Genomic DNA, 25,435 nt, shown 5'->3' with positions numbered 1-25,435 from the left:
GGACTGGCTGTGGGAACAGGCCTGGGTCAGGGATGGGGAGCTGGGTGGAGCAAGGCCAAGGTCAGGGTTCGGGAGCTGGCTGTGGGAATAAGGCCAGGGTCAGGGATGGGGAGCTGGGTGGAGCAAGGCCAAGGTCAGGGATGGGGAGCTTGGTGGAGCAAGGCTAGGGTCAGGGATTGGGAGCTGGGTGGAGCAAGGCCAGGGTCAGGGATGGGGTTGTGGGTGGAGCAAGGACAAGGTCAGGGATGGGGAGCTGGCTGTGGGAATAAGGCCAGGGTCAGGGATGGGGGGCTGGCTGTGGGAGCAAAGCCAAGGCCTGGGATGGGGAGCTGGCTGTGTGAGCAAGGCCAGGTTCAGGGATGGGGGCCTGGCTGTGGGAAAAAGGCCTGGGTCAAGTTTGGGGAGCTGGGTGGAGCAAGGCCAAGGTCCTGGATGGGGAGCTGGGTGGAGCAAAGCCAAGGTCAGGGATGGGGAGCTGGGTGGAGCGAGGCCAGGGTTAGGGATGGGGAGCTGCTGTGGGAATAAGGCCAGGGTCAGGGCAGGGGGCTGGCTGTGGGAGCAAGGCCTGGGTCTTTGATGGGGAGCTGGGCGGAGCAAGGCCAAGGTCAGGGTTGGGGAGCTGGGTGGAGCAAGACCTGGGTCAGGGATGGGGAGCTGGGTGTAGCAAGGCCAGGGTCAGGGATGGGGAGCTGACTGTGGTTGTACGTCTGGGTCAGGGATGGGGGGCTTGCTGTGGAGCAAGGCCTGGGTCAGGGATGGGGTGCTGGCTGTGGGAGTAAGGCTTGGGTCAGGGATTGGGGGCTGGCTGTGGGAACAAGGCCTGGGTCAGGCATGGGGAGCTGGGTGGAGCAAGGCCTGGGTCACGGATGGGGAGCTGGGTGCAGCAAGGCCTGGGTTAGTGATGGGGGACTGGCTGTGGGAACAAGGCCAGGGTCAGGGATGGGGGACTGGCTTTGGGAGCAATGCCAGTGTCAGGGATGGGGAGCTGGGTGGAGCAAGGCCAAGGTCAGGGATGGGGAGCTGGGTATGGGAGCACGGCCTGGGTCAGGGATGGGGGACTGGCTGTGGGAACAAGGCCTTGGTCAGGGATCGGGAGCTGGGTGGAGCAAGGCCAAGGTCAGGGATGGGGAGCTGTGTGTGGGAGCAAGGCCAGGGTCAGGGATGGGGAGCTGGGTGGAGCAAGGCCTGGGTCAGTGATGGGGGACTGGCTGTGGGAGCAATGCTAGTGTCAGGGATGGGGGACTGGCTGTGGGAGCAAGGCCAAGGTCAGGGATAGGGAGCTGGCTGTGGCAGCAAGGTCAGGGTGCAGGATTGGGGCTGGCTTTGGGAGCAAAGCCTTTGTCAGGTTGGGCACTGACTGTGGGAGCAAAGCCTGTGAGCAGATCCCCCAGCAGGACCTTCTGGAGCATAAGAGGCTGTCTCTCAGCTACTGATGGACAGTCCACTTCCTGAAGGGAGGGCATACAGGTCTGCGACTTTGAATCAGTGCTGTCTGTGCTCCTCAGCTGACTGAGTTGCTCAGTGTACATTTGTGTCTGCAGAGACCAATGCAGAGGACGAAGGCTGGCTAGGGTTGGGGATTCTGGGGTGGACCCCCATAACACGTTTTCTTTCATTTATGTTTTCTTTTTATTTCTGGTACTGGGGATTAAACCCAGGGGTACTCTACCACTAAGCCACATCCCCAGCCTTTTTATTTTTCATATCTTATATATATTTTTAGTTCTAAATGGACACAATACACTGAGTTGTTGAGGCTGGATCCCCCTCCTCAGCCTCCAGAGTTGCTGGGATCATAGGCTGTGCCACTACACCTGGCTGACTCCTCTGTATTTTTTATGAGAAACATGAAAAAGGTGATATGTGCCAATGCAGAAAGTGGAACATACCAGCAACAAGAGCCCCTCTGCCCACAGCCAGTGCCTGTGGGTCATGCTGTCTGACCTTAAGCCCTGCTGCCCACTCCTGTCAAAAGGCATCTCGTGAACCTCATGTCTTAGGCCAGAGGCCATTTACTTGACCCACCAGTGTTTCTCTTCAGACGTAAGGTGACCCATATGTGGACACAGACTCCAGGCCTTCTTTAGGGGACAGTAACCAACATCCCCAGGGGTTTCCTGTCTCCGAGATTGCCACCAGGCTGAAGCAGGTTTCCAGGAGACAGAGCCACACACACACCCTGACCCTGCGGTGCAGAGCGTACCTGCCACCCCTCCACTGCCCTGAGGATAAGCGAGGGCCCCCAGGAGGCGACGAGGATGCCCACCAGGAGTTATCCCAGCAGGGCACCAAGGCTCTACCTTATCTCAGCATCTGGTCCAAAGAAGCGGTGATTGGAGACAGTGGCATCGGGCCGCACACTGCAGTACTCGAGCAAGGGCATGAGGACTGCAGGAGGAAGCAGAGGCTCAGGTGCTCAGTGGCCAGGACAAGGACCCGGGGCCCTGTGGGCCCTGATCACAGACACGACTGGAGTCGTGACGTCACAGAGGCTGCAAGGCCACGGGGTCCTTGAGTCTGACCAGCGTTCCGAGATGCTGCAGGGGGAGTGGCTGAGGATGGGGGTCCACAAAGGATGAGCAGGTACCTCTGCACCCTGGAGGCAGACCCTTGTCCTTCAAGTGCCCTTCCACATCTCAGGGAGACTTGCCATCACCCTTCAAGCATGAGCAACAGACCCTAGGCAGACTGGTTGGAGTGGGGTCGGCCAGTGCCCTGGAGGAGGTGACCCCACAGGGCCCCAGGGTAGGTGACCCCACAGTGGCCAACACATGGTCATGGGCTCTGGGTGTTCAGTCCTCTGGGTCAGGGCCTCTCCAGCTCTAGTACTGTCCCCATGCAGTACTCTCCGGCTGAGTAGGCAGGGCTTCCCTACACTGCCCACATGCCGAGACCCTGCCAGAGGCAGCTGCTGGGAAAGCCGGCCTACCAACTGCCTCCCAGGGACAAGCCGCAGTAGGGTTTCTCCTGAGGGATAGCCATGGCAGCTCTGTTATTCAACGTGGGCCCAGTGGCCCTGTGTCCCCCACCTCGGCTGGCCTACTGAGGGCTCCCAGTTGCATCGAACCCGAGGGGGACAGAGGTGGCTGCTGGGATGATGGGCTGAGCCCTGAGTTGGTGAGCTGGCTCTGCTCCTGACAGGGAGCTCTGGACACTGCAGGTGGGTCTGCCTGTGCTCACGTCCACCCAGTGCTGGGGCCTCTCCATGGCTTCGTCAGAGCCAACAAAGCAGTGCTTACTCTGGGACTTCCCCTCAGAGGGGCAGTCACCGAGTGTGTGCACACCTCTGTCACAAACACTCCTACCCTCAAGCGCAAGGACGGCCTCCTCTAGAGGGTCACTTCCTGCGTGCTTGTGGAGAAGGTTCGCCACCCACCGCCTGAGTAGGCAGCAGCCCCCTGGGCCTGCCCTGGGTGCAGATAGAGGCCTAGTGTGTGGGGGGGGCACCCTGGAAATGCAGGGCTGTACCACACACTGCCATTGGATCAGGTCCAGGCCCCGCTCAACCCTCTGCTGCTGTTTCTCTCCCTAACACAAAACACCAATGTGCATACCCTGTATCTCTCTCCTGCCCTGTAACTAACAGCAAAGTTAGTGGACACACAGTTTGTCCCTCACCCAAGGCCCCCTCCCACCTGGCTGGCATGCAGTTGGCCTCCTGAGGTGGATAATCAGCTAACTGCAACATCAGCAGTTTTTAGGCTGGCTGGAGAACACATCTTTCTTTAAGTACAAGGCAGGGCTGGGATCAGGTCTCCACCCTCAGGAAGAACTACTGCACAGGCCAGCGTGGTACCTACCTCCAGGGAACATGGTGAGTGCCTGCTGGATCAAGAGGGAGGCCTTCTCTCTGGCAGAGCTGAGCTCATGCTGGGGGAGGTCTGTCTGCTGTCTCAACAGGAAGTATGCCAATGCAACCGAGAAGGCAAAATTTGGGAGCTGCGACAGGTTCCAATGAGCCTACAAGGGAGCAAGAGGCCAGGTGAGGGGCCTTCCCTCTGTCAGGACCAGGTGCACCACAGTGAGCTGACAAAGCGGGCCACCCCCACACCTGGATGGAGGACTTGCTCCACCTGGGGGTCTTCAATGTGCAGAAGGGCAACGTCAGTGGGAAAGAGCTCTGTTGAGCCCCCCAGGCTCAGCACTGTGGGGGACAGGAGCGACTCCCTCTCCCCACACAGCAGGGTCCAGAGTGAAGGCAGCCAAGCTATGACTGCCCCCACCTAGAGGGGCCACTACCCTCTTCAAACATTTCCCCGCCTTTCTCTGTGTGCGATGTAACAGACATGATCTACTCCATGCTTTTCCATTAACAGGGAATGCTCATCTCCACAGAGTTCTGTAATCTTATAAACCACCACAAACATTCCTCTGTGGCTGGTTCTGGGGACCCCGTGGGTTTCTTATAGCCATTCTCCTGAGCTCCTGGAATATCTGTAAACTAGATCCCTGGAAGTGAGACTTCTTGGCCAACTGTATAAAGAGTTATGTGATTTTAAATGATTTACCTGTTTTTCATTACTTATTTTTTATGAAAAATGTTTTTCTTTATTCACGAAAAATATGTACTGTGAAAGGTTCCAGCAGAAAAGTAGAACAAGTACAGGCTCCTCCCCCTCCTCCCCTCCTAGTCCTGAGCCCCCTCTAGACAAGCTCTGTTCAGCTGTTTGTCCCACTCAGTTTGCAGCAGCTACACTAAAGCAAGAGGTGAGACTGATCTTCACAGGTGGAGCCTGACCCAACACACCTACACTGCTGCTTCGACTTGTGTGCACACCCCACCTGTAGCAAGATAGTGCATGCTCTCTAGCACTCAGTGGAGACCAAGACAAACCCCACTCTCCTGGGTCTGGGGCCCCAGGATGGCAGGTGGCATTTATGTGCGACTCTGACCTGGAACATGTAACCAATCGTGACTACCCAGACTGTCGTCCTCACACTCAGGACCTAGGGTCCCTGTCAGCCCTGCATCACAACCTCCCTCACTGAGTGGCTGTCCCTTTCTGTGCCTAGCATGCCCAGCTCTGTGGTCTGCCTGACTGTCCATTACTAAGCACCATCTCTACACGCACACTTGATGCAGTTGTGTGCTCATCTTGGGGTTCTGATGCAAGGCTGCTTCCCTCTGGGAAGACCTGATTCTGCTCAACAGCAGAGATGAGGGAGACTAAAGGGCAGGAGGTCCCTGGATCCCACCCTGGCTCTGATTCATGGCCTCACCATGGCTACTAGTCACACTGCAAGCGCACACCTACCTCCCACTCCTGGAAGAGGCGGATCAAGTACTCATAGTTCCGGGCCCGCAAGGCCAGGTGGTCGACAAGCAGCAGCATGCACAGCGGGTCCTCATGTGGCTCAAGGCTTCGCAGGCAGCACAGTGAGGGAAGAGCAAAGAGAGCAAGGAAAATGTCAGGGCCCAGAGTCTCTGCAGCCCAGAAGCCCCTGCCGTGAGGACTGGCAGGAGTGGATCCCTGGTGGACACTCACCTCAGGATGAGCTTGCAGAACTCCAGTGCGGTGCGCGGGCAGCCACGCTTCTCCAGGAAGCTCATCTGCTTGTAGAGGGCCAAGTAGAAGCTCCTACATCCAAAAAGGTCCATGTGAGTTCAAGTGGCAGAAAACAGCAGAGCAGCCTCTGAGGGCCACCTGGCTCCACGCCAGTGTCCAAGTCCTCATACGAGTCTGTGAATGCCTTTTGTGTCTGGGGAGAAGCTTTGTGTGTGCCTGAAGTGCTGAACACACACCAATGTACTGAAAGTTTTTTAAAAATTTTTGTTGTTGGGGCTGGGATTGTGGCTCAGCGGTAGAGCGCTTGCCTAGCACAGGCGGGACCCGGGTTCGACCGTCAGCACCACATAAAAAAAAGGCACTGTGTTGTATACATCTACACCTAAAAAAACAAATATTTAAAAAAAGGGTTTAAAAATTTTTGTTGTTGTTGTAGATGGACAGAATATTTTTTATTTTATTTATTTTTATGTGGTGCTGCTGAAGATCAAACCAGTGCTTCTCATGTGCTAGGCAAGAGCTCTGCCACTGAGCTACAGCCTCAGCTCCCTGAAAACCAAGCTTTTTGAAATCATTATCTTGCTTTTGGTTTGCTACTTATTATTCAAGGGAAATGAGCTAAAAATGGTTATAATTATGATCTTAATTTACCCTCAAATTTCAATGGCGCTACTGTTGGGTACATAAAGCTGTGTGACTTTAGTCATCCTGTAGACTTATTTTTAGAACTGAGAGATTACTAGAAAAAGAAACCAGTGGAGAAAGTCTAGACAGAGTGACCGGTGCAGCCAAGTTGCTGCACTGAGACAGGGCATGGTGGCCATAAGGTGGGGGCCATGCCACAGCCAAACAGCGCTGCCCAGAGCAGCAAGAATACACACAGGACAGCAGGGAGACTGCTGCGGTCATGCAGGCTTGCCTCGGGGCTGATGCCAGAGGTGGTCAGCACAGAAATGTCATAAAGCAGAGCATAGACCCAGGTCTGCTCTGTCAGGCTGAATCTGACTTACGCATCACTGATTTAAGAATCAAGACACAGGCCTGTGAGGCCTGCAGAAGTATCCCAGGCCCACAGGGAGGGCTGCCCTCAGGAGAGGCAGCTCACCTGTTCTCGGGTCTGCGGTAGTCCAGCCGGCGTGTCCCACTGGTGAGACTGAACAGGGGGTGGAAGGCACACTCCATGCTGTACAGCGCTCGCTCTGTGGGCAGCAACACAGAGGCAGGAGTCAGCCACAGTAGGCGCCTGCAACTCCCAAGACCCCAAACAAGCGAAGCACTGGAAAGAAGGGGTCCCAGAATTGGGGCCCTGCAATGGGACCTCCTAGGTTTCCCTGGTGCCACGGCATTAATTGCAGGCACAGAACTTGTGAGCCTGAATGAGAAACGCCCTCGACACCATGGGGTGCAACTGCCACATGTCCTGTTCATGCCCAGTCCCCAGGTGATACAAACACGGCCCAGACACCCACAGCAGCGTGCGCGCACACACAGAAGAGCAACCAGAACCACCAACTGATGACGGATTCGCCAACCACGTCTGTCCAAAGGGGGAGTACTATCCAGCCAAGAGCACACTTAAACCTGGGTCACACCACACATGGGGCACACAACCATGGGCAGAGACCACGCACAGTGCTTCCACTGAATGGCTCCCCACACAGGTAGGGCCACGGAGAGTCTGACCAGAAGTCAGGGGTTCTGGGGCCTGGGGGAAGATAGAAGATGGCAGGCTGTTTTCCTGGAATGGACTGCAGTGATGGCTGCCCAGTTCCAGGACACACTAAACCAGGCATGACACACCTTCCACAAAGTGCTACATGACAACGTCCTGCCACCTGCATCTGCTCTAGTGGAGAGAACAGGCAGGCTGCACTGCCTACTGGGTCTTACCTATGAGGTCTCGTGCCATCTCCTGATCCTCTTGAAAGCAGCAGGCATCACTGAGCTGCAGGAGTTAGTCCACATGGTAGGGGCTTGTCTGGAGCAGAACCTACCAGAAAAGAAGGGCAGCTCTGGAGGAAGGTCACAGGCAGGGACCCACAGGACACCCCTGCAGTCCACCAGGACCTGTGCACACCAGGAGACATGATCACCAGGTGACAGATGAAATTCCCTTTGGACTCCAGGTGTGCACTGCTATTACCCAGCCAAGGCCTGGACCTGGCTCCAGGTGGGAACTGGGGACCCTGCCTGCCCAGTGGGGCTGTCTTGGCTCCCAGGTCTCAGGACAGAGGACTGAAAGCAAGCAGGTTCCCGCCCCCCCTACGTGGGGGACATGGGGCCAGCAGGATCTACATGCTCCCCCTGCCTCCCCAGTGAGGCCCAAGACAGAGGCAGCACCTGGGAAGGACCATAGTGCCACTACACGCAGCTCCCAGCAGGACAGCACCTGAGTGCCAAGTCTCCTGAGTGCCAAGTCTCCACAGTGCCCCTCGGTTCCAGGGGCCCCACTGCCAGGGGAGCAGCTGCCCGGGCACTCGCCCTCCACCCACTGGCAGCTGCGGGGCCCACACACCACAATGTTGTTTGGCTTCATGGAATCCACGGCCACCAGGAACTTGTGCTGTGCCTGCTGGTACTCCTCACTGTGTTCAAACGCAAAGAAAGAAAGGCCTTTTTTCGATTCCAACAGCCGCATAGACAGACCTGGCAGGTGAGAGTGCACAGAGAGGGTGTGCTGGAGGCCAGGACATGGCGCCTCTACAGAGCACAGTAGCCCCAACAGTCTCCCTTGTGCTGTTCTCAGAAAGGACTCTGTGATACCAACTCACTCATCTGAGGGGCCTCACAGGTCACCCAGGCCTGGGGCTGGGCTGCCTCTGGGCCAGAGGCTGACATCCGGGGACTCTCTCAGAACACCTGGGCCTGCTTCCCACTGCTTGCTTGGGCTGTCCCGGGAGCTGGCCTCCGTCTGCTTTCCACAAAGACTCACTTCTCTATAGAATTCAGATGAGCTCCGGGAAAGGATGGAGCCGAAGTGGCCCAGGACAACAAACTTCAGGGATGGGAGCATGGAGGTCCATCTGGGTGCCCGATCACGTCTGGTTGGGACCAGCAGCCAGGGTGGCTGTGAGGGGCTGGGGCAGGAGGCGTGCAGTGGGCACAGGGCCAGGTCAAAAGCCTTGGCAACGTGTAACCCCTGACCAAATACGGTTCTGCTCCTTTTGTGTGACTGTGTGGAGGGACCATTTCCTCTGGTTAACCTGAAAAACTCAGTCTGCTAAGACAACCGCTAAATGGCCAGTGGTTCTCATGGGCTTCCCCTGAGCTACTCCCTCCTGAGAGCCCGGCCCATGGTCCAAGTCCTGCAGATTGAGACAATGAGCCCCTATCTCTACCATGTTCGGGTTCCTTTGCTAGAAGGGCAAGAGGCCTGGTGGGAACAGAAGATACATGAGAGGCATCAGGGTTGATCCTACAAGCACAGGTCCCGAACTCCCAGGCGACCCTCACTGGGAGTCCAAGGGGATTCTTCTAGAATCCCAACCCCACAGGCACAGCAGGTGAGGTGCGTTGGTTACCACCCTCCACACATGTCCTCCACACACCCATGACCTCTTCTACAGTATGTGCCCCATCAACCTGCAGAGGGCTGTCTGGATGCTTCTCTACGCTGTGCAGCCGATGCCCAGAGAGGGCATTCACTTCCTACCCTGCACCTTCTGCATGGCTGTTTTCTTTAAACATAAAACTATCTTACATTATTGATTTTTTAAAATATTTTTAGTTGTAGATGGACACAATACATTTATATTGCTTATTTAGTTTTATGTGGTGTTAGGAATCGAACCCAAGGCCTCATACATGCTAGGCAAGTGCTCTACCACTGAGCTACAACCCCAGCCCCCAAATTATCATAATGTGAAAACAAACTCAAGGGCTGAGGATGCAGCTCAGCAGCAGAGCCCAGCCTGGCATGTGTGGCTTGGAGGGCTCGGGCTCAGTGCCAGCACACACACAAAAAAAACACTTAAAAATGCAAGCCTCTGTTCAGCTGCTTCCTGTAGCATGGCACCCAGAGGACGAGGCAGACGGCAAGGAAGTTGAGAGCTTCTGCACAGGCCAGGCCAGCTGGGGACATACAAGCTGCTGCACCCTCAGGAACACCATACCTCACACACAGCTGCACATGGTGCTGCAAGGCCCACCCAGAAGGCACTGAGGCCAGCGTGCCAGCCCCCTGCTGCAGGAGTGACAGACTCACCTGGCTTGCTGTACCGTGGCCAGGTGCTCTTGGGAGTCGTCAGCCACGTGCACTTGGGGTATACACGCTGCCTCTGTCGCGGCCTGGGGAGGAGGAGACAGGCACAGCTTTACCTCCACGGGCCAGGGGCCAGGCTGGCCACCCAATCCCTCCAGCTCTCCCTGGAGGCAGAGCGGTGGGCAGGGGGCACACAGGGAGGGAGAGCAAAGCACTGCTGCGTGAAGAGGGGACCCCAGCTGCGACCTGTGCAAGCAGCTACCATCAGGTCCAGGGGAACAGGGAGGCCAACAGTCCAGCATGAAGGCAAGAGGGACAAAAAGGAAACAAAAGTGAAACCCTAGAACATGGTGCAGAGCAGGAGCTCAGGGCCACTGAAATTCCCTGAGCAAACGAGCTGCTTCCTGTGGGACAGGCTGCACAGGAGGAATGCCTGGCCATGGCCAGAGGCAAATTAGGGAAGTGGACCTGTGACCCACACCCCAGCAATATGACTCCAATCTTTGAAAAGGAAAACATGGAAACAATGAGGAGAACTGAGGAGGAAATTGGCATATTTCTGCAAGGAAGAAGACCGAGAGCAGAGTGTTGAGGGTCCTCAGGCACCCAGCTCCCTGCGACTCTTGTGTGAGCGACAAGTTGAGGGTACCAGGCCCCCTTTGGGCAAGAGTTCTTAGCTGCTGTTAGGGGGTCTGGCTCCCTTGCCAGGTGGCATCTTAGCCAGGCCTGGAAGGGCTGCACCCTGAGCTTAGTGATGGGATGTGGATGTGTGTAGACCAATCTCTAGGCTTTTCAACAGTGCCCTATTTCACTAAAACAAAACAAGGAATAAGGAGCTGGACTACCCGGAACAGGACAAAACAGCATCTTTCTTTTCTCAAAAAGAGACATGAAAACTGTGTGAGAAGAACAAATACACAAAAAGAAAAGCATGGCCAGAGGCTGAGAGGCACGACCTGGCACAACTCTGCACACGCAGCAAGCAGTGGAAAGGAAACCACAGGTGCCTGGAAGTCTACAGCATCCTGGGCACCGCCAGGTCTGTCTGAGGTGAGCTGCCAGCCAGAAGTCTAGGGGAGGGGGCAGCCCTGACGGGTGCTGGAGGGAGGGTCAGGAGGAGCACCTTAAGGGTCGCAACACAGGGGGTGTGGAGACAGCACAGACAGGGGGAAGGGAGCAGACCCCATCTGTCTCAGGAGGAAGTCAGATTCCCCCCAAAGATCAGTGCACAGCTATATGGAAACCCTGAATGGTCACCAGGAAGGAGGAACAGAAAGGAGCTAAGGTTTGGTCTCTGAACAACAGGACAAGGGTGGGGGACCAAGAAGGAGGGAACCACAGCTTTTCACTGGACATACTTCAGTAGGACTTAAATTTTTGAAGAAACAAACAACAAAAAAGTGTGCTACTATAAAGGTAGTGAGCTGACCTGGTTACAGACCTGTGGTCCTGGCTGCCTGGGAGGCTGAGGGGGAGGCCCATGCAGACTCATGAGTGTGCGACCAGCCTGGGAAGCACGGAGGGCCTCACCTCAAAAATAGATACATAAAACTGAAATATGTGCAGGGGGCAGCTAAGAGGTGTGTGGCTCGGAGGTGTGTGGCTGTGGGTTCACTCCCTAGCACCACAAAAACTAAAAAACAAATGTAATTATTAACTAATGACTGATAATAACTATAATTTACAAAAATAAGATGATGCAAAAATGTAACACAGGGGCAGGCAGACAGAGCTGGGCTGAGCAGCAGAACTCGGCCTGAGCAGCGCAGGTAGTGGCTCATGTAAGTGCTTTTCACAAATAACCCAAAACACACAGAAGTCAGAAACCCATGAGTCCTCAAACACTTAAAAACAAAAATACAAGGCAAAAACTGTTAAACACAAGGAAAGTGGGAACAAACGAAGTCTGAAAACAATCCTTGGCCCACTCATGACCCAACAGACACCAGTCAGACAAGGGCACCACGTGCACACCTCACACAGTTTCAAGGCACTGTGTGGTCGCGGATGTAGCTGAGGACGACTGAGTGCAGGTGGGCCTCGGCGGCACCGTTCCTGGGAGGGCAGCTGGGCAAGGCGCAGGTACTCGAGGAAACCCACAGTGGGCCACTTCTCGGAGGGCTGCATGGATGCAGGGGGCCTGCAGCCAAGGTGTGGACACGCCTATCCTTGGCCTAACAAAGAACCCTGTGCATCAGGCACAGAAGACACCTGGGACTTCGACATGCCAAAGCCAGCACAGCTTCCTCGAGAGGCGTGCAGAAAGGCCTGGGGACATGGCCACAGGTGTCCTCTACACTGCTTCAGAGCTTTAACAAAAAGCATTCAGCTCTATAATCAGAAAACACATACTTAAAAAGACACAAGCTTCCGGATGTTTCGGTACGGAGATGGAGAGTGGAACTCCCACCTCCTACAGAAAGTCCCAGGATGGGCCCTGACTTCCCCTGGAAAAGCCAAGGGACACTCCACTGCCTGCTCACCATCAGCTGACACTGCAGAAGCTGACTAGCCAGGAACGAGTTAGGTGACATAAAACTGATCTCAGAACCCCAACTTTTTGTCATTTTTCCTGCTGGTAGAGAAACAAAATGGATCTGGCTAAAATTTCAGGATTCAAAGTTTAACAGCTTGTAGGACCTTTTTAAAATATGGAGTGCACAGTTGAGAAGGTGTGAAACAGCCTGGCCTCCTGGCGTCTCAGCGACCCGCTCAGGCCCTGGAAGGCTCCATCTGTCCAGTGTGGCTTTCAGTCCTCTCCCCCAGGGTTTCCAATGGCTCCCCCACCCATAAGAAATGAAAGCAGGTAAAAACAGCTTGAGAATGCAGCTACTGTAGGCCTTACCTTTGATCCCCCAGGACCGCTTGAGCACCAAAATACCGTTTCAGTTCTGTGTCTGGATTCAAGTGTCTAGAATGTGGGAAATGTGAGGAAGAAATATTAAGTCAGGCTTTCCTACAATTACTCGAAATTGCAGAAAGCTAAGTAAGAGTCCAGCCAAAGAACAATGACTTGGGGCTTGAAAGGTGATTTCTAGGCCTGCTTTCTTTAAATCTGCCACCTGCAATAGGACCTGACCACTACTGGCCCCATGGGGCACCCAAGGGATGCAGTGGGTCACTGCTAGGAGAGAACCTGGGGTAGGTCTCCCCTGCGGGTCCAGTGTTCATCTGCCAGGCTTCGTACAGGGAGCATGCACCCTGACGCAGAGTGGAGGGCCTCAACGATACAGGCAGATTGCTTGCCAAAGCTGGCAAAGATCAGGTTTCATTAAGCATCCACCAGACCAAGAGATGGGTGATCGTCCAAGGGTGACACTACACTGGTACAGCTCAAAACGCCTCATGAGACATACAAAGGCAAGCTGTTTGGAAGTCCTGAGCTGGGCATGATGGTGCCACACCCGTGTCTACTCAGAGGCCAAGGCAGGAGGACTCCTTGTTAGAGGCTGGTCTCAGCTACTTAGCAAGCCCTAAACAAGCTAACAATACCCAGTCTCAAAATCAAAAATAAAAAGGAACCAGGTGCAGTGATGCTCGGGTATAATCCTAGCATCCAGGAAGATCGAAAATTTGAGGACCGCCTAGGCAATTTAGTGAGGCCCTAAGCAACTTGGTGAGATCCTGCCTCAGAAAAATAAAAAGGGCTGGGGATATGGCTCAATGGTAAAGCACCCCTGGATTCAATCCTCAGTACCAAAAAAAAGTCCTTTGAAACACAGATGTCTTTTCCTTACTTCTTTCTCCTTTTTTCTACTTCCTAAATGTTTAATAATGAACTCTTAACACTTCTAAATAAATAAAGACAGCAAACTGTCCTCTTTCTAAATCACTCCTCCGCGTCAAAATCAGAGGCCGAGGCCATACCTGTGCTCCACATACAGGACATGCTTCCTGGAGCTCAGTGGTGGGGGACTCAGGCGGCTGAGCCCACTGCCATCCTCAATCCTCTCAAAGATGCGGTCAATATCCTCCAACCCACTTTCCTAAAAGCCCATAAGGAACTGTTAATCGCCACACTGGCTTCACTCCAAGTGCTGTGACAACCAATAACAAGGAGTTACTTTGAAAAGTTATTTGGTATGTACTTTCTAAAAGATGATCTAGAGATGTATTATAGGAGGAAGCTCAGAACCATCACTAATCCAGAAGGCCCTGGGAACCATTGGGCCAGAGAGCCACACTTCATGTCTCACAGGTGAGCTCACATCCTCAGGTGAATGGAACTGGGACCTGTGACTCCAACTGAACAGCAACAAAGCTACCACTTCTCTTCAGGACAAACAATGAGACAAGGAGGGTCAAGGCAAGAACGGAAATGTGCTGACTGAGGGGGATCTGGTCTGTGGGCTTCCACACCCAGCACCCCTCATGCACTGGCAGGATGAAGGCTGGGTGAACAGCAACAGGGAGCAGGGCTGGGAAGGGACTCTCCCTGCAGAGGGCAGCTGGGACACGGAGACTAGGAGTAGGCCATGACAACCAAGGAACAAAGGGGCAAATCACAAGCAAAACTGTAGGTGACTCTTCTTTGTCCTTGACCTCTTAGATAGTTATACTCCTGACAGGAAAAAATGAAGACATCAAATAAAATGGTCTTCTCCCAGCACCACCGAGAGGGACACGGCCCAAGGGGCACGGAGGGATTGGGCAGGGGCCAGTCAAGTCTGGTCGCATACCGAGGCTTCTCCTGTAATGTTTTTCTTATTTTTCTGCTTCCTTTTCTTCTTCCGGAGTTTTCCACTTGCATTAGACTAATAAAAATAAGATGTTTTAATCAATGGAGAGAGAAGCAAAATCTTAAAAACTGAGAACCAAAGCAGCAAGCCAGCACCACTTGGGGCTCCTGCAGCCCCCCCTCACATCCTTCTACAGCAGGACCCTGCCCATACCCTCTGCTGTCAGTGTGGCCTCTCTTTCCCACCCTGCCCTGCTGCAGAGCTGGTCCAGGCTGCCTGGGGCGCCCACCTGCCCCTGACTGGGCCAGCTCCTCTGGGCAGCGAGAAGCTCCTCAGGGACGCTTCACCAGAAGTGGTTGCTCCCAGAAGGCACAGAGCTGCCTGGAGCACAGTGGGCAGCAGGCAGGGCAGGGACCTGCATGCAGTACCCCTGGGGCTGCCACTGATCTCAAGGACTTTAGCACAAACTTCATCAGGGTTCCCACGGAATCAGCCAAAGCAAATTCAGAAAATTATACCTCCAAGAAAAAGCCAAAACAGGTGGCACGTGGCAGGATGCCACAGCCCTTCCCTGACATGCCAGCCTCCTTGTTACCATGGGGTCCCCATACCTGCTCTGGGGGTGCAGCCTTGGCCACATTTCCTTCCCGCTTGGTCTCTGGGTTTCCACGCTGAATCCTTCCTTTGTTCCCTGACACTGCAGCATCTGTTAACACACAACCAGACTTCTCTCCGTTCACCACCGGGTCGTCCTCAAGATCCTCAACATTTATCTGGAGAAACAAGCCGAGGGCATTTCTGCACAGGGGTCACAGTGTTCGTGGCGAAGTAGAGCTGAGCCAGACGTGAAGACGACTTGCCATGCCTGTCACCCCAGAGACTCTATTTGGGAGGCTGAGTCAGGAGGAAGGCAAATTTGAGGCCAGCCTGAGCAACCTCAGTGACAAAGTGAAAAATAGAGGGCTGGGGGTATAGTTTAGTGGTACATCACCCCTGAGTTCAATTCCAATACTTCAAACTAAAAAAAAAGGGGGCGTATAATAAGGATTATAATTTTCTAATATTGTTCTTGTTCATGTTAAAATAATTTTGTCCTCAAGTCTGATGAGGCAATTCTCCTGTCCCAGGCTCTAGAGTTACTGGGGTTACAGGCATGACCACTTTGCCCAGCAGGGAGTTTTGTTCTTGATGCAATCAACATCAAATGACTAATTGTTGTTACCACTCTGGAAAACAGCATGGAGATTCCTCAGAAAATCTGTAGTGATACCACCATTTTACATAGTTATCCCTCTACTCAGTTTATACCAAAGGACTAAGTTCTATAATGATACAGCCACATCAATGGTGATAGCAATTCAATTCACAATAGCTAAATTATGGAACCAACCTTGGTGCCCTTCAACAGATGAAAGGACAAAGAAAATGTGATTGGTGTATGTATGTATATATATATATGTATATGTGTATATATATATATATATATATATATATACACACACACACGCATATGTGTATATGAGTGTATATATATATATATATATATATATTTATATATCTATATAAAAATATATACATTTAAGTTTCATTGTGTGTGTGTGTATATATATATATATATACACATACATGTGTGTGTGTGTGTGTATATATATATATATACATATATATATACACACAATGAAATATTAATCAGCTTTAAAAAAGAATAAAATTATGGCATTGCTGATAACTGGACAGAGCTGGAGAATATGATGCTAAGCAAAATAAGCCAATCTCGAAAAACCAAAGCGGAATATTTTCTCTGATATGTGAATGCTAATTCATAGCAAGTGGGAGTGGGGTGGCTAGGAAGACTAGAAGCGCTCTGGATTAGATAGAGGGGAGTAAAAGGAAGGGAGGGGGGATGGAGGTAGGAAGAACAGTAAAATGAATCGGACATTATAACCCTATGTGCACATATGACTACATGAACGGTGAAACTCTACATCATCTACAACCAGAAAACAAGAAGTTATACTCCATTTATGTATGATGTATCAAAATACATTCTTTTTTTAAAAAAAATTACTTTTTAGTTTTTAGATGGACACAATATTTCATTTTATTTTGTGGTGCTGATGAAAACCAGTGCCTCATGCATGCTAGGTAAGCACTCTACCACTGAGCCACAGCCCCAGCCCCTGTCAAAATGCAGTCTACTGTCATGTGTAACTAATTAGAATAAATTTTTTAAAAATTTATTTATATATGACAGCGAAATGCATTACAATTCTTATTACACATACAGAGCACAATTTTTCGTATCTCTGGTTATATAAAAAGTATATTCATACCAATTCATGTCTTCATACGTGTACTTTGGATAATAATGTCCATAACATTCCACCATCATTTCTAACCCTATGCCCCCTCCCCTCCCTTCCCTTCCCACCCCACTGCCCTATCTAGAGTTTGTCTATTCCTCTCACGCTCTCCTTCCCTACCTATGAATCAGCCTCTTTATATCAGAGAAAACATTCAACATTTGCTTTTGGGGATTGGCTAACTTCACTCAGCATTATCTTCTCTAACTCTATCCATTTACCTCCAATGTCATGATTTTATTCTCTTTTATTGCTGAGTAACATTCCATTGTGTATATATGCCACATTTTTAATCCATTCATCTGTTGAAGGGCATCTAGGTGGTTTCCACAGTTTAGCTATTGTGAATTGTGCTGCTATAAACATTGAGTGGCCGCATTCCTGTATTATGCTGTTTTTAAGTCTTCTGGGTATAGAACGAGGAGAGGGATAGCTGGGTCAAATGGTGGTTCCATTCCCAATTTTCTAAGAAATCTCCATACTTGCTTTCCTTATTGGCTGCACCAATTTGCAGTCCCACCAGCAGTGTATGAGTGTTCCCTTTTCCCACATCCTCACCAACACTTGTTGTTTGTATTCATAATAGATGCCATTCTCACTGGAGTGAGATGAAATCATAGAGTAGTTTTGATTTGTATTTCTCTAATTGCTAGTGTTGATGAACACTTTTTCATATATTTTTTGACTGACTGTATATCATCTTCTGAGAAGTTCAGGACAAATAATTAAAAAAAATAAAATGACTATCACAGGTGTGGTGGTACATGCCTATAATCCTAGTGGCTGAGGCTGATCGCAGGTTCAAAGCCAGCCTCAGCAACTTATCAAAGCTGTAAGCATCCTAGTGAGAACTTGTCTCAAAAGAAAAAAAATTGGGGCTGCAGTTGTGGCTCAGTGGTGGAGCATTCACCTAACATGCGTGAGACACTGGGTTCAATCCTCAGCACCATATAAAAATAAAATAATAAAATAAATATATTGTGCCCACCTATAACTAAAAAAATTATTTAAAAAAAAGAAAAAAAATTAAAAAGGGCTGGGGATGTGGCTTAGTAGTTAAGCACCCTTGGGTTCAATTCCCAGTACCAAAGGAAAAAAAAAATCAAATGACTATCAAAAATAAAGATGACACAGTGTTGGCAAGTTTAAAACCACCACAGCATTTCAAGTCTTTATTCCAGCCTAACAGCATCAGCCTGAACACTGAAATTTATTTTTAAATTTTTTTTTGTTATTTAAAGCACAATTTAAACGTATTTCAATTACCATCAGGGAACAGCAACTATACTGTACACGAAAACAAGACAGACATACACACATAATTCTTTGAAAGGGACTGAGGGAAAATTTTTCAATGCAATAAAGTAAACTCATGATTTTTAGGTATCTGGTTTCCACCAGCATGTCAAAGTAGCCACTGGTCCCAAATACTAAGACGTCCTGCTGCAGAACATCGTTTCTCAATGGCTGCACTGCACTGTCACCCCTTAGCATATGTGCGTGCACAGGGGGGTGGGGGAATGTTTCCAGTCCCCTCTATGGAATGTGTCGTGTTTGCACAGAGCCTGTGCACACCTGTGTGTTCTGCCTCTCCTCTGCATCACCACAAACCTAACCTAACTCAAATCCTGTCTCAGTAGCCTGCACACTGTGCTGTTCAGGGAGCGATGACAATAAACACATCTACACACAAGCAGCACAGCTGTGAGTTTGAGACATATTTCGACCTGTGGCTGGTGGGAGCTGCAGGTATGGAGGGCCAACTGCATCAGGTTACGTGCCCCCTGTAAGCAAGCCAGCCCACCACAGCACTTAGGTCAGCTATGAGGTCAGGCCAATGCATTCACATTCCAGCTGTGCAGTCATGAAGCAGCTCCATGTCATGCACACCTCTGCTTCCTCATACAGAACACTAACAAATGCTGTGTGTACAGGACATATGCATGGTGCTGGGGATCAAACCAGGGCCTGTGCATGTGAAAACACTCCTATTATTTCCACCTATGAGTTATAAGGGCAAAAACCCATAGAACACTTGAATTGACTGAATAGAACCTCTTTGGAAATCCATAGGCAGCAGCGAGATGAGCAGCCACATGTCTGCCCAGGTGTCAGTGCTCCATGCTCACAGAGCAGCCTGGGAATCCACCACAGGTAGCAAAATGTGAAGAGATGGTTCACAAAAGAAGACAAACAGGGGCTGGGGTTGTAACTCAGCGGTAGAGCGATCACCTAGCACATGCGAGGCCCTGGGTTTGATCCTCAGCACCACATAAAAATAAAATATTGTGTCCATCTACAACTAAAAAATATTAATAAAAAGAAGACAAACAAATGGACAATAGGCACATGGAAAGACACCCAACAACATCTTTATTGAAATGTAAATCAAAAGCCAGTGAGGAGCACTGTCCCTGCTGAGGGCTGGGGGCTGGGGGCATAGGCTGCCAACACCAATTCCCTGGAGGCTGGAGCACCTTCAGCCTCGCACAGCCCATAGGCAGGTGGAATAAAATGCTGGAGGAGCGCTCAGCACCTGTTGGTCCAGGTATACGCATCCACTCCCGATGCAGCAGTTCTCCCTGTAGATGCCCCATCAGCCAAAATGAAACCCAAACCCACAAAACACCTGTCCTTAGAGCTCAGCAACTCCAGGCAGAGCAGCCCCCAACCAGAACTGAGTCAGTCCCCTGAAACACCACGGATGAACACCCTGCAATACACTGCTACTCAGCAAGAAGGAGCTGACCGCGAAAACCCACAGCCTGCATGAAACTCAAAAGCACACGCTAAGCAAGCGAGGACAGAAGGAAAGAGCACATTCTGGAAGACTCTGCTGGTGGGAAATGCAGACACAGGCAGGACTCACACACACGCAGGGAAAGGGGGCACAGGCTGCAGGGTGGCAAGCTCTCAGAATGTGGTGTGGCACTCATGCTGTGCATGCCTCTGTCAAGACTCACTACAATCCCCTGGGGTGCATCTGACTGCACTTCATCTGACTTAACTTCAGTAAGCTGTCTTTAGGACCCCCTGACTGAGACAGTAAAGGTGATTTCTAACCAAAGCCAAAGGAACACCCATGAGCCATGCATGACACCAAGGTCCACACTCTAGGCGGCAGGTGGGGACCAGGCCTATAGGTGTCTGCGTCCATTTACCCGGGAGGCTTTTCTTCTAGAAAAGCTCTCTTGCTTCCTCCATTTCAACATCACATCATTTCCGTGCTTGCTGAGTGCCCACTGAGGGCCCAGCATGTCTTCACCACAGTCCCACAAGGCCAAGGAAAGCATCCCCAAAGCTTTCATCAGGTATCTCATCAATGCTCCTACATCCAGAAGAGGTGGATCCCACATTGGAATGGAAGTCACTGACTCTACAGCCCAGGAGCCTGCACACTGAGGAAGACATGCCTTCAGTCTTCCAGGAGGAGCTCTGTGCATGCCTGCTGGGTGGTGGGGACACACAGCTAGCAACAAAGTCCTTTCAGGAAGCAGACACTTCAGCCCCAGGAAGAAACCCATGCAAAACACAAAGAACAAACAAGTAATGTATACAGTATGTTCGCAGGTAACTGCCAGGAGATGGAAAAGGGCCAGAATAGAGGGAATGGGACTGTAGGGCAACTGTGACCATAATCAGACTGTATGGTGGTGTGACGGGGAAGAGACTCTGCCTCTGAGGGAGGAAAGATCCAGCCATGTGTTGGTACTTGAACGTGGGGAACTGTAGGCATAGAGGGCAGCAAAGGAAGGGCAGTGTGGCTGAGCAGAGCAGGCTAGAAAAGTGAGTGAGGAGAGCTGTCTAGGCAGCCTGGACAAGCAGAGGTGGAGACTGGGAAGAATGGGTCACGACCCTGTGCACTTAGAGCCACGCAGGACTTTTCAATGGTTTGCACAAATGTCAAGAGACCAGGGACATCTTCCAGGTGGCTGATCTTGGCATGGGGTTTTCAACAGAGACAGGGAAGCCTGAGGAGCAGGTAAGCCCTAGTCTGTAAGGTCAGGTGCATTTGGACACATGGATACAGATATAGAGTTCATGCACAAATCCAGAGACTGGGAAGGAGACCTAAGCCAGTGATACTAATACCCTTAGAAAGCAGGGGCCAGGGGTGCAGTTTGGTGGAAGAGGATACTTAGCATGCATGAGGCCCTGGGCTCAATCCCCAGCACCACAATGCAAGCTCCCAGCAACTGGAGAGGCTGAGACAGGAGGACCACCAGTTTGAAGCCAGCCTCAGCAATTCAGTGAGACGTGCAGCAATTTAGCAAGACCCTGCTTCAGTAATAAAATGCCCCTGATTCAATCCCCAGTACAAAAGTCAAAACTAAACAACAACAACAACACAACAAAACACCCCACACAACAAGCAGAAGGCTTACACAATCACAAAGCCCCAAGCCAATCTCTTGGACCAGAGTGATTTCAAGGAGGGATTCACATAAGCATCATTTTTTTCCCATTCAGACATACAATCATCTCTTCTTTTTTTTTCATAACCCTGAACACCTCTATTTCTCTATTCACCCACCAATTTTCACCAGCAGGGACAATATCATTGTGTGGTTTAGAGAGCACAAGGTTCAAATAAAAAAGCCTAAATTTAATTATGTGTATGTGGGTTTTTTTTTCTGTTTTCTTCTTTTGCAGTGCTAGGGATGGAGCCCTTGCCTCCAATGCCTGAGGCAAGGGATCCAGCACTGAGCCACAGGCCAGTATAAATTGAAGATGTCACCGCTACTGTCAACATCACCCCCCTTCCCAGACTGTGAGGAAGAAATGAGTGGTACCCAGAACATGTAAATGCCCTCCGCCTCAGAGTTATTCTTAAACACAATCTGGAGGGCATTTGAATAAGGACCAAAGGTTTGTGAAGTGGCAGACTTCACAACTGATCCCGAGCTGGTAATAATGGGACAGGATGAAAAGCGGTGCATCCTGAGAGTTGTCAGAAACAGGACTGGCAAGTTTAAGGGCAAGTGGTGTGCTGTCTGGGATGTTTTTAAGTCATCCCTGGAGAGAAGGGAGTGAAAGTCCAAGGCAGATAGTAGTTGCCAAGTGTCCATAATTAGGGAACCCGGGGATGGACACATGAAGTACCTGTACTACCATATCTCTGTGTTTGAAATTTTCCATAATAAAAAAGATAGAAAGAAATAGAAAGCTGGGGAGAGTTACTTTCAGGCTAAGAAACAGAAGAGATCGGGTACAGACAGAGAATTCAAAGAAGGGACTTCAGTCCCACCTCCACCAGACTATGGGGTTAGACCAGCTCTTAAGTGGCAAGGTCAATAACTTTTAAAGCAAATCCCCAAACTATCTAAGGACAATTTCCATACTCCACAATGTCTTTTAACATTATAGCCTTTTAACTTGCCAACTCGATAAAAACTCAGGGGCAACTGAGACTGATACAAGGTGAGCAAAACAGTCATGCTACCTGCCAGCTCAGAGAAGCCACTATCAGATAACCCATACAAACGAGAAACTACAGATGAGGCCCGTGCTAAGGGGAAAACATTGTGGCACCAGCGGGCATTTCACTTTCCTTTACCTCCCTGTAGGGGACACCTAGGTGAGGGAGGCAGGAAGGAGCAAGATACAACATCCCCGGTTAGGCAGAGGTGTTATGAATAAACCGAAAGGTTTTGGAGATGCTAGACTATGAAATCGAGGAAGACCCTAATCAGGAAGCCCTGCCCCACCCCTTCACTGCAGCGCAGTCAACAGCCACACTCTGCCCTGGCACTCTGTTCCTGGACGCCGCTGCCCCACCCTCCCCTCTGCAATGAGGGGACCCCCTCCTTTCTGACGCCGCCCCTGCTCACCCCAGCCTCACTTCTAACATCACACACCACCGTCCCCACAGCAGCAGCCGCCCTCCCTGCAGAAGCGCAGTCCCATCACTCATCCCCTTCACTGCGACCCCCTTAGCCGGTCCTGCCCGCCACAACCCCTCCCACCGTACACCCTCCCCGCTGTAGCTCAATTTCGTCAACCCACCCTAGCTTTCCCCTTTAGTCCCACCCCTGGAGGTCAGAGCCACACCCTCTTAGCGAAGCCCCCGCCCTGCCCAATGCAGCTCAGTATCGTCACCTGGGCCCTTAACTGCTCGCCCCGCCTACTTGGCCCTTAAACCCGCCCCTAATCGGCACAGCCCCACCTTCTCCTCTGCGACCCTACCTGCCCTCGACACCATCCCCGCTCGCCCCGGTCCCTCCCTAGCCCCGCCCCTTACGTCATGGCCCGCCCTCTCCACTGCAGAGCTGTAGTCCTTCAGAGCCAAGCTCCCACCTTGAGAAAATATACTAACTGCCACAACTCAGTCTTTGTACATATCCCAGGCTGTGAGGCCAAGAGTGGCCATGTGCACCTGTTTACAGAGCTGCTTCTCCCTGTACTAGGACCACCCAGTGTTACTGGGCCCTTGGGGCCACCGAGGAGTGAGTGGTCAGGATGGAATCAGGTGTGGTAGGGCCTGGAGGGAAGAATGACTGGGGCAGAGTCAGAGAACAGGCTTGGCCTCTGGCCTCCCAGATGGAGACCCAGGGTGCCTGAGTGCCTCCCAGGATAATCCCACTCCTCAGAGCCTTCCCAGCTGTCTCTGCTGCCCACACCTCTTGTCACTTTTGGATCTGAATGTCCCCCAAAGTCTCGAAGCTTGGTCCCTAGGTGGTGGCACTATTGAGAAGAGGTGGAGACTTTAGGAGGTGGGATTGTTCAGAAGAAGTGGCCCACTGGGGGCATGTCCTTGAGGGTACTGGGACCTTAGCTCCTTCTTTCCCTCTCTGCTTCTTAGCCACCATGAGGTGAGAAGCTCTGCTCTGCCGTGTGCTCGCCACTATGATGTGCTGCCTCACCACAGATCCAAAGTGTCGGGGCCAAGCCATTTTGGATAAAGTGCCACCACCTAGGGACCAAGCTTCAAGACTTCGGGGGACATTGCAGATCCAAAAGTAACAAGAGGTATGAACAGCAGAGACAGCTGTGGACCAAAGTAAATACTTCATGCTCTAAGTTGTTTGTCTCAGGCAGTCTATAACAGTGGTGGAAAGCTGACTAGCACACAGAGTTGGTGTGGGACAGTGGGGTCAGAGCCTCTGGAGCTGGTTTCCAGGAGGAACTTAAAAATTAAGAGAAGCATTCTAGGAAAAGCTTAGAGTGCCATAATCTGAGAATAATGGGCAATTATGGTTGGAGCACATTAGCTAGAATGCTGATAGGAATGTAGACATTAAAGACTCCTCCTCTGTCAACCTCATCCCTACACTACCCCATCTCTTTCTCATGGTATTGTAAATTCTAAAGAAAGCCCTCTGCTAAGTCTTTCCTCACCTCAGCTCAAAAGGTAATTGTCAATCCAAAAATAAAATGCAGACACTGACCGCAGGAGGTCAAGGTTCCCTTTAATGTGATAAGGAGGCAACAGAGGTGAGCATGCTCTTAGAAAAGGGATTTTCTGCCTTTTGAACCACTGTGCCCTTATTCTCCCCTCTAAAAACTGCTCTCATAAGCCCCCAGAGATGGAGATTTGAGACAAAGCTGGCTTCGAGGCTGTTTCCTTTCAGCAGTCTGTCTCCTGAGCTTTTGTGGAGCGTGACAAGGAGTGGAACCTTCCTTCCCTGTTACACTGATGAGGTTTCAGGTGAACAAGGACTGTTGGGAATTGGACCAGAGGCCACACGGATGACACTCTGGCAAAGAACTTGTCTACATTTTGTCCATGCCCTGAAACTGTGTGAGGCTGCATTTAAAGGTGATGGACCAGTGTTATTTTTTTTTTTTATTTTTTTTGGTGGGGGAAATTTCAAGGCAGCACAGCATTCAAGCTACAGCATGGGCATTGTTGGCTGATTTTAGCCAGGGTTGTCATGAGAATTGTGTGCAAAAAAAACATAGCAGAAAGATTTGAAAAACTTGCAGTTTGGCCAGAAAAGAACCAAGTGTAATTTGGGCCACCGAAGTTGTGATTGCTGAAGACTTAAATTAAAACAAAGCAAACCAGTCACGGTGGCATAGACATCTGATCCAATTGACTTGGATGGCTGAGGCAGGAGGATTGCAAGTTGGAGGAGAGTCTGGGCAACTTAGCAAGACCCTGTTTCAAGATAGAATAAGCTAGGAACGGTGATACACACCTGTAATTCCCATGACTCAGGAGACTTAGTGAGGCCCTCAACAATTTCGTTAAGATCCTGTCTCAAAATTTAAAAAAATAAATAAATGAAAAGGTTTGGTGACATGGCTCAGTGGTAAAGCACACATGTGTTCAATCCCCAGTACCCCTACCCTGAAAAAAATCCCCAAAAAGATAAAATTAAAAAGGAGGCTGGAGATGTAGCTTAGTGGTAGAGCTCTCCTGGGTTAAATCCCATGTATCACAAAAATTCATTCATTAACATAAATAAATTCCAGGCTGGGCACAGTGGTGCACACCTATAATCCCAGCAACCTGAGAGGCTGAGCCAGGAATATTATAGGTTCAAAGCCAGCCTGGGCAAATTAGCAATACCCTGTCTCAAAACACAAAACAAACAAAAAAAGGACTAGCGATGTAGCTCAGTGGTAGAGCACCTCTGGGTTCAATTCCAAGTACTAGGGGAAAAAAAGTTAAAGAAGCACAATTGTAATCCCAGCTACCTGGGAGGAGGCTAAGGCAGAAAGTTTGCAAGTTCAAGACCA

The 25,435-nt window shown here is 50.9% G+C and overlaps 1 protein-coding gene across 1 annotated transcript in view; it reads right to left on the bottom strand.

Annotated features, from left to right (window-relative positions):
- Positions 1 to 25,435, bottom strand: part of LOC144253110 (ribosome quality control complex subunit TCF25-like) — a 43,433-nt gene that overhangs the window by 16,856 nt on the left and 1,142 nt on the right. The window contains 12 exon segments of the mRNA XM_077795013.1: positions 2,301 to 2,388; positions 3,801 to 3,960; positions 5,256 to 5,361; positions 5,487 to 5,579; positions 6,613 to 6,706; positions 7,398 to 7,497; positions 8,023 to 8,153; positions 9,712 to 9,794; positions 12,554 to 12,619; positions 13,576 to 13,694; positions 14,388 to 14,462; positions 14,999 to 15,160. Of these exon segments, the coding sequence (XP_077651139.1) occupies positions 2,301 to 2,388; positions 3,801 to 3,960; positions 5,256 to 5,361; positions 5,487 to 5,579; positions 6,613 to 6,706; positions 7,398 to 7,497; positions 8,023 to 8,153; positions 9,712 to 9,794; positions 12,554 to 12,619; positions 13,576 to 13,694; positions 14,388 to 14,462; positions 14,999 to 15,160 (1,277 nt within the window).

The sequence above is a fragment of the Urocitellus parryii genome, unplaced genomic scaffold (assembly GCF_045843805.1).
Source record: "Urocitellus parryii isolate mUroPar1 unplaced genomic scaffold, mUroPar1.hap1 Scaffold_95, whole genome shotgun sequence".
NCBI lineage: Eukaryota > Metazoa > Chordata > Mammalia > Rodentia > Sciuridae > Urocitellus > Urocitellus parryii.
This window is presented reverse-complemented; position numbering and strand designations above follow the sequence as displayed.